A 12,623-nucleotide genomic window follows, 5' to 3' on the forward strand; every position below is an offset into this window, starting at 1 on the left:
GGATGAACACAGCAGGACAAGCAGCATCATAGGAGCAGAGATGCTGCTTGTCCTGCTGTGTTCATCCAGCCCTGCACCTTGTCTCAGTTTTTCTGTGGAGTTTTCTACCCTGTCTTCACTAAGTATGTGGCATCCAAAGAAAGTCTCTTGTTAGCCATCATTTTTTCAAGTAAACTCATGTAAATTTCACAGAATCACAGAATTGTTACAATGCAAAAGGAGTCCATTTAGTCCATTGTGTCAGCACTGGCTTTCTGAGTACTTTGGCTTAGAATTAAACTCCTGCCTTTTCCCATGACCCTGCAAATTGCATCCATTTACACAGTTACCAAATGGCCTCTTGGATGCTTCAATTGAACCTGCTTCCATCACATTTCCAAACCCAAACCACTCGCTATGTGAAAACATTTTCTCTTACTTTGCGTTTTTTGCAAAACACTAAAGCTTGCCATCTAGTTGTCAATCCTTTTGAGCAAGGAGTTTCTTCCAGTCTACTCTGTGCAGAACCCTCATGATTTTGAAAACTTCTATCAATTCTTTCCTGTAGCCTGTTTCACTTCAAGGGAAAATAGGTCCAACATCTCCAGTCTATCCTCATAACTGAAGTTTCTCATCCCTGGAACAATTCTCATAACCTTTTTCTGTCCAATACATTCACTTCTTTCCTGTAGTGTGGTGCCCAAACCTATACACAGTCCTTCAGGTGAAGTCTAACCAGTGTCCTGTATTAGTTCAGTATAACCTTATTATGAAGTTTAGAATACTGGATACTTTTGTTTGACAATTCCTCTGTTCCATATATTCATGCTGACTTACTTTTACCGAAGCATAACGTTTTCCAGCGGCTCCAATTTCTCCTTTCAGCATGTTTCGCTTGTTTCTGTTATTAACTACTATCCTCACTTCAAATTCTATACTTTACACCCTTTTTTCTCTTTTGCCTTGCTTACTTTCTTCCTGTGCCCTCTCCAGACAGCAGTAGTTCCATAGGTTCGAACAGTCTTCCAAAATCTTGAAGGATATCCATTCTTTGCATGGGAGATTGTGTGAACCTGAGAATCACAGTCAAATATTTTATTTCTTCCAACGGGGTAATCCTACAGATATCACAACTACAAATAATTGCCATTCTTTTCCTTCCTAGTTCAGGGCCCTGATGCCAACAGTAATGTACCCACTAGCATATTGGTTGAGATCAGCTAATTGAGCACATACCAAGATTGAACCTGGGATTTGCCTAGCCACTCAAGGATCTATCCTGATCATCTTCTATTTGTCATGTACATTTGTCCCTTGGCAACATCATCCCAGAATATATCAAGTTCCACATGTATGCTGATAACACTCATCTCTACCTCACCACTTCTCTTAGCTCCTCCACTGTCTCTAATTTGCTTATCTGACATTCAGTACTGGATGAGCAGAAATTTCCTCCAACCAAATAAATGGGTGTACTGAAGCCATTGTCTTTGTTCTCTGGTTTTGGCCCACAAAGGAATGTCAGAGGAGTTAAACAGACATTTTGCATTAGTCTTTATAGTGGAAGATACTTCTAACATTCTGTCAATACTAAAGAATACAGGGGAGAATGTACATACTGTCACCATCACTAAAGAAGTAGTATTAGAGAAAATAAGGGGGCTAAAGCCAGATAAGTGCCTGGCACTGATGGCTTGCATCAGAGGATCCTAAAAGATCCTAACCCCAATCCTATCACGGGCTGCAGAGCTAATGGATGCATTGGTTGTAATTTTTCCAAAAGTCATTGGATTCTGGAGAAGTACTGGAGGATTGTAAAACTGCTAAGGACTCCCCTATTTAAAAAGAGAGGGAGGCAATAAGTGGATAAGTACAGCCTGATTAGCCAAACGTCTATGGTTGGAAAAGCACTGCAATCAATTATTAAGGAAGTAATAACAGAATATTCTGAAATTATAATCTAATCAAGCAGAGTCAACACAGCTTCATGAAAGGGAAATTGTGTTTGACTTTAATTTGAGGAAGACTCAACCAGAGTGGGTAAAGGGCAACCAGTAGAAGTGTTGTATTGGACTTCCAGAAGGTGTTCAGCAGGTACCTCACAAAAGTTACATCATAAGAGGAGAACCAATGGTGTTGGAGGTAGTATATTGATGTGGATAGAGACTTGGCTCAGGATAAATAAGTGGTAAACCAGTGGGAGGTACTAAAAGGTGAGATCTTTAGGGCACGGAGCAGATATGTCCCCTTTAAAAATAAGAATAATACTGCCAAATCTAGACTTTTCCCCCCACATACCCCACCCTCCATTGGTTGCCTAGAAAAACATACGGGAAGATTAAACAGATAAGAAAGCTCACGATAGTCACACTGCAGATAGCCTAGAGCAATATAGAAAGTACATGGATCAAGTAAAAAAAAATAAGGAAATCAAAGAGAGACCAGGAAAAAAATTATGAGTAAGCAAGATAAAGGAAACCCCAAAGATGTTTTGTTAGTATATAAAGAGCAAAAGGGTAGTTAAGGAAAAAGTGGGACCTATAAGAGATGAGGAAGGGAACTTGTGTGTGAAGATGCAGAGGTTATGGGAAGAATTTTAAATGAACTTTTGTGTCTCCATATTCACAAAGGAAAGGAATGATGTGTATAAACTAATCCAAGAGGAGCAATGTGAAATATTGGACAAAATAATCATAACAAAAGAGGAAGTGTTAAAGAAGTTGAAATACTTGAAAGTGGGACACTTACTTTTATCAATTGAGGCATAGATTACAAAAGCAAGGAAGTCATGTTGGAGTGGTACAGAAATTTGGTGAGACCACAGCTAGAGTACTGTGTGAAGTTCCAGTTGCCACTTCCAGAAAGGATGTGATTGCACTGGAGGGGTGCAATGGAGATTCACCAGGATGCCGTCTGGGATTGAAAATTTAAGTTATGAGTAAAGGTTGGATGGCGTTAAGTTGTTTTTGCTGGAGCAGAGAAGACTGAGGGGCAATCTGATTGAGGTGTACAAGATAATGACGGGTCTGGACAGTGGATAAGGAGCAGCTGTTCCCCTTGATTGAAGGTTCTGTCAAAAAGGAACACAGATTCAAGTTGAGGGGCAGGAGGTTTGGGGGAGATGTGAGGAAAACCTTTTACATCCAGAGGGTGACAGTCTGGAATGCATTGCCTGGGAGGGTGGTAGAGGCAGGTTGCTTCACATCCTTTTTAAAAAAAAAACCTGGATAACCACTTGGCACGTCATAACATTCAAGCTATGGGCAAAGTGCTGGTAAATGTTTGAAGGTCAGGTGTTTCTGCTGACTCGGTGCAGAGTTGTTAGGCCAAAGGGCTTATTTGGCACTGTGTGATTCTGTGGTAAGTTGCGAGGGCCAGATGGGTTGTTCTCTAGGATGTTGAAGGAGGTCAGGGAGAAAATAGCAGATGCTCTGAAGATTAATTTCCAATGTTCACCAAACACAGGTGAGGTACTGGAAGAATGCAAATGTGGTTCTGTAGTTTAACAAGAGAACAAAGGAAATGCCAAATAATTTCAGGTCAGTTAATCTTAGTTTGGGCAAATTGTAATAATCAGTCCTGAGAGACCGAATAAACTGTCACTTAGAAAGGCAAGGTCGAGTCAGGGGTAGTCAGCGTGGCTTTGTTAAGGGCAAGATATGCCTTACAAGTTTGAAGTGACAAGGAGGATCAATGAAGGTAGTGCATTGGATGTTGTCTACATGGATTTTAGTATCACATTTGACATGGCCCCACATGACTGGTCAAAAAAGTAAAAGTTTACAGGATATAGGGTAATGTGCCGAATTGGTTCCAAAGTTAGTTTAGTAGCAGGAAACAAAGGATAATGGTAGATGGCTGCACCTGTGAATGGAAAGCTGTTTCAAATGGTGTTGGGATCCCTGCTCTTTGCTTTATACATTAACAATTTGGACTTGAATAGAATATGGGGGGCACAATTAGCAAATTTTCAGATGACACAAAAATTGGCTGTGTAGTGAACAGTGTAGAGGATAGCTTAAGCTCCAAAATGATAAGAGTGGGCTGGTGGGGTGGGCAGGAAGGTGGGAAATGGAGTTCAACTCTTGAGTGTGAGGTAATGCATTTAAGGGGATCTAACGTTAAAAGATAATACATAATAAAGGGAAATATACTGAGAGGGGTAGATGCAGTGGAGATCTTAATGTGCAATTGCATAGATCCTTAAAGGTAGCAGTACAGGTAAATAAGTTTGTAAAGAAGGCATATGGAATGCTCTCCTTCATTGCAGAGACATAGAATACAAAAGTAGGAATATTTCGATGAAACTGTATAAGACATTGGTGAGTCCACAACTGGAATATTATGTGCAGTTCTGGTCACTGCATTACAGGAAGGATGTAATTGCTCTGGAGAGAGTGCAGAAAAGGTTTACTAGAATGTTGTCGGGGTTGGAGAATTGAAGAGGTTGAGGTTGTTTTACTTGGAACAGAGAAGGCTGAAGGGTAACATGATTGATGTATACATTGACGTATGTGAGGGGTAGAGATAGAGCAGACAGGAGGAACCTGTTTTCCTTTGCAGAGAGTTCAAAAACCCAGGGTCATATATTCCAGCTAAGTGGCAGAAGGATTAGAGGGAATGTGAGGAAAATCTTTTCTAACACAGAGTGGTGGGTGTCTGGAACTCGCTGCCCGAGTTGGTGATAGAGATATGGGGAATGGGTCTAGATGTAGAGGCGTTCTGTGGTTTTTACACTGTTCTTTTGTTCTCTCTTCCAAGACGAACATCTTCGCATTTTCTCACACATTATACTCTATTTGCCAACATTTTGCCCACTTACTTAACCTATCAACATCTCTCTGTAAACTGTTTGTATCTCTCCCCTAAACTGCCTTGCCACTTATATTTGTGCCTGCAAATCTGACTACAGCACATTCACTTCGTCCTTCCAAGTCATTGCAAACAGTAGCTATCCAGCATTGATCCGTGTGGAACCCTCCTGGTCATGGGTCACTGACCTGAAAAAGAACCCCTTATCCCCATTCACTATTTTGAAATGATACAGCACAGAAGGGGCCCATTCATCCAATCTTATCCATGCTGACCTAAAGACACCCAGATGCCCCTTTCTAATCCTATGTTCCTGCACACAGCCATAGCCCTGGTCTAGACCCGAGACGTCAGCTTTCCTGCCCCTCTGATGCTGCTTGGCCTGCTGTGTTCATCCAGCTCTACACCTTGTTATCTCATTAATTTTATAGACTTCTCTGCTGCTCCAGAGAAAGCAACCTGAGGTTTTTAACCTCTCTTTATCACTCATACCCTCTAATCCAGGCAGCATTCTAGTAAACCTCTCCTGCATTTTCTCCAAAGCCTCTACATCCTTCATATAATGTGGCAACCAGAATTGAACATAGTACTCCAAGTGTGGCCTAACGAAAGTCTTTTAAAGCTTCAACATGACATCCTGACTCTTGTACTCAATTCCCTGACCAATAAAGGTAAGCATGCCATACGCCTTCTTTACCATCTACTTGCGTGGCCACTTTCATGGAGCTATGGACTTGAACTGCAAGATCCCACTGTACATCAATATTGTTCAAGGTTCTGCCACTAACTGTATTCCTTTCCTTAATATTTATCTCCCAAAGTGCAGCACCTCACACTTATACAGATTAAACTCCATCTGCCGTTTCTCCACCCATATCTGCAACTGATCTAAATCCCGCTGTACCCTTTGACAACCTTCTATATTATCCACAACTCCACTGATCTTTGTATTGTCTGCAAACTTACTAACCCACCACAAACAGCAGAGGTCCCACTACGGATCCCTGTGGAACACCACTAATCATGAACTTCCAGCCTGGACAGCACCCTTCCATCACCACCCTCTGCCTTCTATGGGCAAGCCAATTCTGTATTCCACATGGCCAAGTCACTGTGGATCCCAAGCATCTTAATCTTCTGGATGAGCCTACCATGAGGGACCTTGTCGAAAGCCTTACTAAAATCCGTGTAGACAACATCCACCACTCCACCCTCATTGATCACCTTTGTCACCTCCTCAAAATTCAATCAAGTTAGTAAGACATGACCTTCCCTGCACAAAGCCATGCTGACCATCCTTAGTTAGGCCATACTTTTCCAAATGCGCATAAATCCTATCCCTAAGAATTCTCTCCAATAACTTCTCAACCACCGATGTGAGACTCACTGGTCTATAGTTTCCTGGATTATCCCTATTTCTCTTCTTGAATAGAGGAACAACATTAGCTACTCACCAGTCCTCCGGGACCTCTCCAGTGGCTAATGAGGATAAAAAGATCTTGGTCAAGGCCCTCTCTTGCCACTCTCAATAACCTGGGATAGATACCATTGGGCTTTGGGGACCTATCCACCTTAATGCTCTTCAAGAGACCCAACAGCACTTCTTTCTTGATCCCAAAATGCCCTAGCATATTAGCATGCTCCACACAAATCTCACTATCCTCCATATCCTTCTCCTTGGTGATTACTGATGCAAAGTACTCATTTATGCTATCATCTACACTGTCTAGACTGCTGCCTAACTTTCTGTCATCAGCAAATTTGGACACATGACTTCATTTTATTATCAAATTTGTTAAAAAAATAATGTGAATAATTGAGGCCCTAACTCAGATACTTATGGGACACTGCTGATCACACTCTGCCAATTTGAGTACCTATCCATTCTCCATGCTTTCTGTTGCCTGCCACTCAACCAGTTTCCCAGACATGCCAGCAATTTGCCCTCAATTCTGTGGGCTTCTGCCAAAGGTATCAATCTCTTAATTGGAATTGTATCAAATGACTTCTGGAAAGTCCATATAAACAACATCCATAAAGATTCCCTTGTTCACTTACTTTAGTCATCTCTTCAAAAATTCACTGAGGTCTGTTTGGCATGATCTAACTGTCATGAATCCAAGGTGGCTCTCTCTGAATAATTGAGAATTTTCGAGGTGATCGGTTACCTTATCCTTGATTGTAGACTCCATCAGTTTCCTCACCACAGGTCTGTAGTTCCCTGCTTTTACTCCTTCACCTGTATTTAGGAAACTCTGAAAGATTATAATTAGGGCATCTAAAATGTGCTCCCCTACTTCCTGTCAGGTCCTGGGATTTGTTGTTGTCTTTAATTTCATTCATTTCCTCATCACTGATGTTTTACTTCTGTTAATTTTATTCAGTCACCGTCCCTGATCCACCATTAACATGTTGGAAGTCCTGAGGAAATTATCTTCCCTTTCCACTGTAAATACCTGCAATTCCCTTATAGTCGTTGACAATATCCACACCTTCAGACTTCAGTGGACCAACCTTGCTCCTAACCACCTGCTTTCCCTTTTTATGTAAATATAACATTTCTTATTGACTTTGATATCCTTGGCAAGTTTCTTTTCATACTCCCTTTTCGTAACTCTTATGAACTGCTTTGTGGTCTTTGCTGGTCTTTGTACCTTTCCCATTCAGCAGGATTTATGTTTTTTTTTTGCATCTTTGAAAGCCATGTATTTTAGTTTTCTGTTGTCCCTTTATCTCTTTTTTTAATTATCTGTTGCTGTTTTTTTTTCTCTCTGTCTTGGGTATAGATATTGCAATTTGGAAGATGCTGTTGTGCATCTTGAAAGAACATGGAGAGACAATATAAATACAGGATACTATTCTAAAGGGCGTGGAGGAACAGAGACATGCAGGTGTATATATAAATATGTTATTAAAAATGGCAGGATAGATGGATGGAACAGTTAATAAACTAGATAGTTTCTTAGACGAAAACATAGAGTACAAGAGCAAGGAAGTCCTGCTGAACTTGTATAAGACACTAGTTAGTCTTCACTTGAAGTATTGTGCACAGTTCTGGGTGCCAAACCTCTGGAAGGATGTGAATTCATCGAACAGTATGCAAAATAAGTTTGCGAGAATGGTTCTAGGAAAGACAAACTTAGGTTATGAAGACGGATTGGAGAGGTTGTGACTGTTTTCAATGTAAAGGAGAAGGCAAAGAGGAAGTTGTATAGGAATTTGCAAAATCATGTGGGGTCTGCACAGCAGGGTTATTGAGTCATACAGCATGGAAACAGACCCTTTGGACCAAGCAGTCCAACCTGACCATGTTCCCAAACTAAATCAATTCCACCTGCCTGCACTTCGTCCATATCTCTGCAAACTTTTCCTATTCATGAACTTATCTAAATGTCTTTTCAACCTGCATTCACCACTTTTTCTGACAGTTCATTTCAGACGTGAACCACTCTATGCTAAAAAAAAGTTGCCCCTCATGTCTTTTTTAAATCTTTCTCCTCTTAGCTTAAAAATATGCCCCCTAGTTTTGAGCTCCTCTACCCTAGGGAAAAGACTCTTGTCATTCACCATGTCTATGTCCCTCATGATTTTATAAACCTCAAAAAGGTCACCCCTCAACCTCCTCCGCTCCAGTGAAAAAAGTCCCAGCCATTCCATTCCATTATCCTTGAGCACTTGGAAGAGGTAGTACCACGCCAAGAGGAAGAAGAATACCTCTTCCACGTGTTCAAGGATAATAGATATCCAAAGAACTGGGTCAGAAGATGCCTACACGAACAGCATCAGAAAGATTCTACACACCCCGACACACTCATCACACTACCCTACATCAGGAACGTGTTGGAACTCACCACAAGACTCCTACGACCACTGGGCATCAGAGTGGCACACAAGCCCACGTCAACCCTATGACAACTGCTCACCCGAACTAAAGACCCACTCCCCGCCATGGACAGGACCAGTGTCATCTACAAAATCCCCTGTAGAGACTCAGAGAAACACTACATCGGACAAACAGGAAGGAAACTAACAACAAGAATACATGAACACCAACTGGCTACAAAACGACTCGACCAATACTCACTCATCTCAATCCACATGGACAAGGAGAACCACGACTTCGACTGGAACAACACCAAGATCCTGGGACAGGCTAGACGGAGACAAGCACGAGAATTCCTGGAAGCGTGGCACTCCATGAAACATGCTATTAATAAACACATTGAACTCGACCCCAAATACATTCCACCATGAAGGAAAACCAGAAGTGAGGCAATCCATATCAATGGACCCCAGAGTTTAAAAACCAGGTGGGAAAACACACCGACGCTTCATCGGAGGCTGCACTGAGGATGTTACCAAGCATGGTAACGAAACGTCTGCAAAACAACAAACCAGCTCGGCGAGCCAACTAACCTCAACACCCACAACCCGAGCTACAGATCTACTCCAAAACCTTAAAGGCAATAATGTTGGAGCTTGATATGGCAGGAGATTGCTTTTGACAGGAAGGTTACGAAAAATTGACAAGGACTACCTCTTTCAATTTTCTTTCTCTAAAAGGGATAATTTATATTGAGTTTTAGGACATTGGATGATTGTGGCCCTTGTGTACCTCAACACCTAAGTGGCAGTCTGGTCTTGCGTATGAAAAGGAGTTAGTGCGCGAACCTGGACATCAAAATCTGATCCTTCATTCTGTTGCCAGCCAAAATTGCTGTGCATTTTCTAATAGAGGGGGCTTGGGTGATGTTTGGTTGGTTGTTTTCTCCTCTTTCCCTTCCACAGCCATTAATTTTAGAGTAGACTTTTTGAAACTGAAAGTGTACCATGAAAGAATGTTTGAAATCAGAAGCTTTCTAGGCGTTGCCCCTTAGTCAGACTTCACCTGGCCAAGGGGCAACGCTATGAAAGTTTGTGATTTCAAATAAACCTGTTGGACTATAACCTTGGTCTAGTGCGACTTCTGACCTTGCCCACCCCACTCCAACACGGGCACCTACACATCATGAAGGTGTGTGTATGAGTGGGTTGGGGTGGTGATAAAGGGCTGAAGAAGCCGATCGCCCCGTACTAACGAACACACGCTACGCCTAATAATTTCAAATTCCAACGGTTACCAGGGCAGCGCGTGCAGGCTCGCGTCACCCGCAGTGACGCCCCGCGAGGGACTGGGTTGCCGATGCCTGATTGGCTTGGATGCTGAAAGGGAACGGGCTGAGGACGTTGATTGGCTAGGCGTTGCACTGAGTGGTAGCCGCATGTGATTGGGAGGTGGTTTGAGGGAGCTAGGCGTCGAGAGTGGGACAAGGAGAAAAGGCGACGCCGGGTGGTTGGCTCGAGCGAAAATGGCGGAATCCCAGTATTGGTCTCGTAGAATACAAGAAAACCACCACCACGCAGTTTTTAACAACGGATTTCTTTATGTGTGGGGTGGCTACGTGGTAAGTGCTATTTTACTGATCCAATAAAGCAGTATTTACGCCTTGAGAAAGCGCGGGACTGTTCAATGTGCGTTTCAGCCAGCAGTTTACGATTATTCTTTCAGATTCATTTGCATCTTTTATTTCAATACTGTCTAATACGAGATAAAACATTCTTGCAGTTAGTCAGACTTGTCACCTTAAAATCGGGGTTGTCGGGTTACATATGACAAAATCCTGAAATTGCCACGTGCAGCTTCTATTATGATACATGAATTTTCTTTTGAACCATCTGCGGTTAGGAGGAATGAAACTAACAACTATCGTGTGTTATTTGATCGAGGTCCCCGAATTTGGGAAATGGGTGATGCCGCAATCCGATCCTACTTCAAATTTCTGTTTTCAGTCGTTATGTTGGGCAAATTATTAAATGAGGCATAGCAGATTGTGAGCCACCTGCAGACCTCTGCTAGATTGAATAAGTGTTCGGCAGTAGGTTGATCTGCTGGTTGGGAGTGATAAGTAAAAAGACGGAAAAAAAAATCTATAAGCAACTTTCATCTCGGGATCATTTAGGCAATAGTTTAATTAGTATATGTGATGAGAAATTGTAAATTCAGTTCATTCAGTATCTTATTACTTGTGTCACTTGTAAATACCAAATATCTTGAAGGATAAATGGTATAATATTGAATTAGAAAAATAGATTTTGGTGTGTTTAAAAATGTTCAGGCTGTTGAAATAGTTAAAGCAGTTGAGTCTCTTTGTGATGTCATGAAAGGCCAGTTGTTACAATGGCATTGCAGAGTAATGTAAATACCAAAGATTTTGTTTCATGTAAATTTAGCAACTGATGATACATGCAGTTATTAGATATCAGTAATTGAGCAGTAAAAGAGCACTTATTAACATAGCACCTTTCACAGCCTCACGACATATCCAAGTGCTTTACAACTAGTGCATTATTAGATGGTCCTCTGATAGAAGTGAACATACTGCTGAAATTACACTTTTATAGGTTTTTGACAACTTTCCAGAGGATCTGAAAGTAAAAGACAGTTATCACTATAAAAATTTGAATGTTTATTCTTGTAACCACTTATGTTTGAATAAAGGTATCATTTATTCTAAATTTAATCAGACATTTTGTTACTTAACAGTCTATCTTGTCTCTGATTTTTATTTTAACTATTGGCAATAGGGTTGCCAACCTTCCAGAGTAGCTGTGTGGACCTGCAATATATGTCTCATTGCATATCTGATTGTCCTTGCCCAGCCTAAAGAAAGTCATCTAAGCTTAAAGCCACTCATAAGCATAACCATAAGACCATAAGGAATAGGAACAGAAGTAGGCCTTTTGGCTCCTCAGAGTACAACACAGGAACAGGCCCTTTGGTCCAGCATGTCTGTGCCAACCACAATGCCATTCAAAACTAATCCCTTGAGCTATTCAGTAGGATCATGGCTGGACTGACAATTCTTCATGTCCATTTTCCTGCCCTAACCCCTTCACCGTTGATTCCCCAACTGATCAAGAATCTATCTATCTTAAATATACGCAAGGACTGTACCCCACAGCTATCTGTGCTAAGGAGTTCCAAAGACATTTCTTCTCTCTGAGAGAAGAAATTCCTCTTCATCTTAGTCTTAAGTTTGGTCCTTCCTTTATCCTGACACTATGCCTGTGAACCTTGACTGTCCCATGAGGGGAGACATCATGTCTGCATTTCCACTGTCAAGCCTCTTAAGAATTGTGTATGCCTCCATGAGATTACCTCCATTCTTCTAAATTCCAATGAGTAGAGTCCCAACCTGTATAACCTTTGCTTACAAGACAGGCCCTTCATATTGGGGATCAATCCAGTGAACCTTCTCTGAATTGTCTGTAATGAAATATCTTTCCTTAAATAAGGGAACCAAGACTGGTCACAGTACTCCAGCTGTGGTTTCACCTGCTCTTTGTATAAGTAGCAGTAAGACTTCCCTAATTTTATATTCCAACCACGTTGAAATAGGACCAACTTTTCATGAGTCTTTCTGAATACCTGTTGAACCTGTGTGCAAATACCCCAAAGTGCCTGTGTGTTGCATCTTTATGCAGTTTTTATCCATTTAAATAATACTCTGTGCTTTTGTTTTCCCTTCCAAAGTGAACAATTTTGCATTTTCCTGTATTATATTCCATTTCCTGAATTTTTGCCAACTTTTTTAATCTATCAATATCTCTCTGAAAAGTACTTTTATCCCTCTTGCACCCTGCCTTTCCACATATTCTTGTCATCAGCTAATTTGGCTTCAGAATATTTGCTTCCCTCCAAGTCATTAGTATATTATAAATAATTGTGGTCCCAGCACTGATTCCTGTGGACCTCCACTAAGCATGGGTCACTAACCTGAAACAGAACCACT

At 41.4% G+C, this 12,623-nt stretch overlaps 1 protein-coding gene across 3 annotated transcripts in view; it reads left to right on the plus strand.

Annotated features, from left to right (window-relative positions):
* The window catches only part of LOC109932649 (kelch domain-containing protein 1), a 99,159-nt gene that overhangs the window by 4,732 nt on the left and 81,804 nt on the right, over positions 1–12,623 (plus strand). Inside the window, exon 1 of one of the 3 annotated variants that reach the window (XM_048600336.1) lies at positions 10,134–10,235. The exons of the other annotated variants lie outside the window; for them this stretch is intronic. Coding sequence (XP_048456293.1) covers positions 10,140–10,235 — 96 coding nt within the window. The 5' untranslated portion in view covers positions 10,134–10,139. Of the gene's footprint in view, positions 1–10,133; positions 10,236–12,623 lie in introns of those variants that run through there. 3 annotated transcript variants of the gene reach the window in all.

This window comes from Rhincodon typus, chromosome 8 (genome assembly GCF_021869965.1).
Source record: "Rhincodon typus isolate 14 chromosome 8, sRhiTyp1.1, whole genome shotgun sequence".
Taxonomy (NCBI): domain Eukaryota; kingdom Metazoa; phylum Chordata; class Chondrichthyes; order Orectolobiformes; family Rhincodontidae; genus Rhincodon; species Rhincodon typus.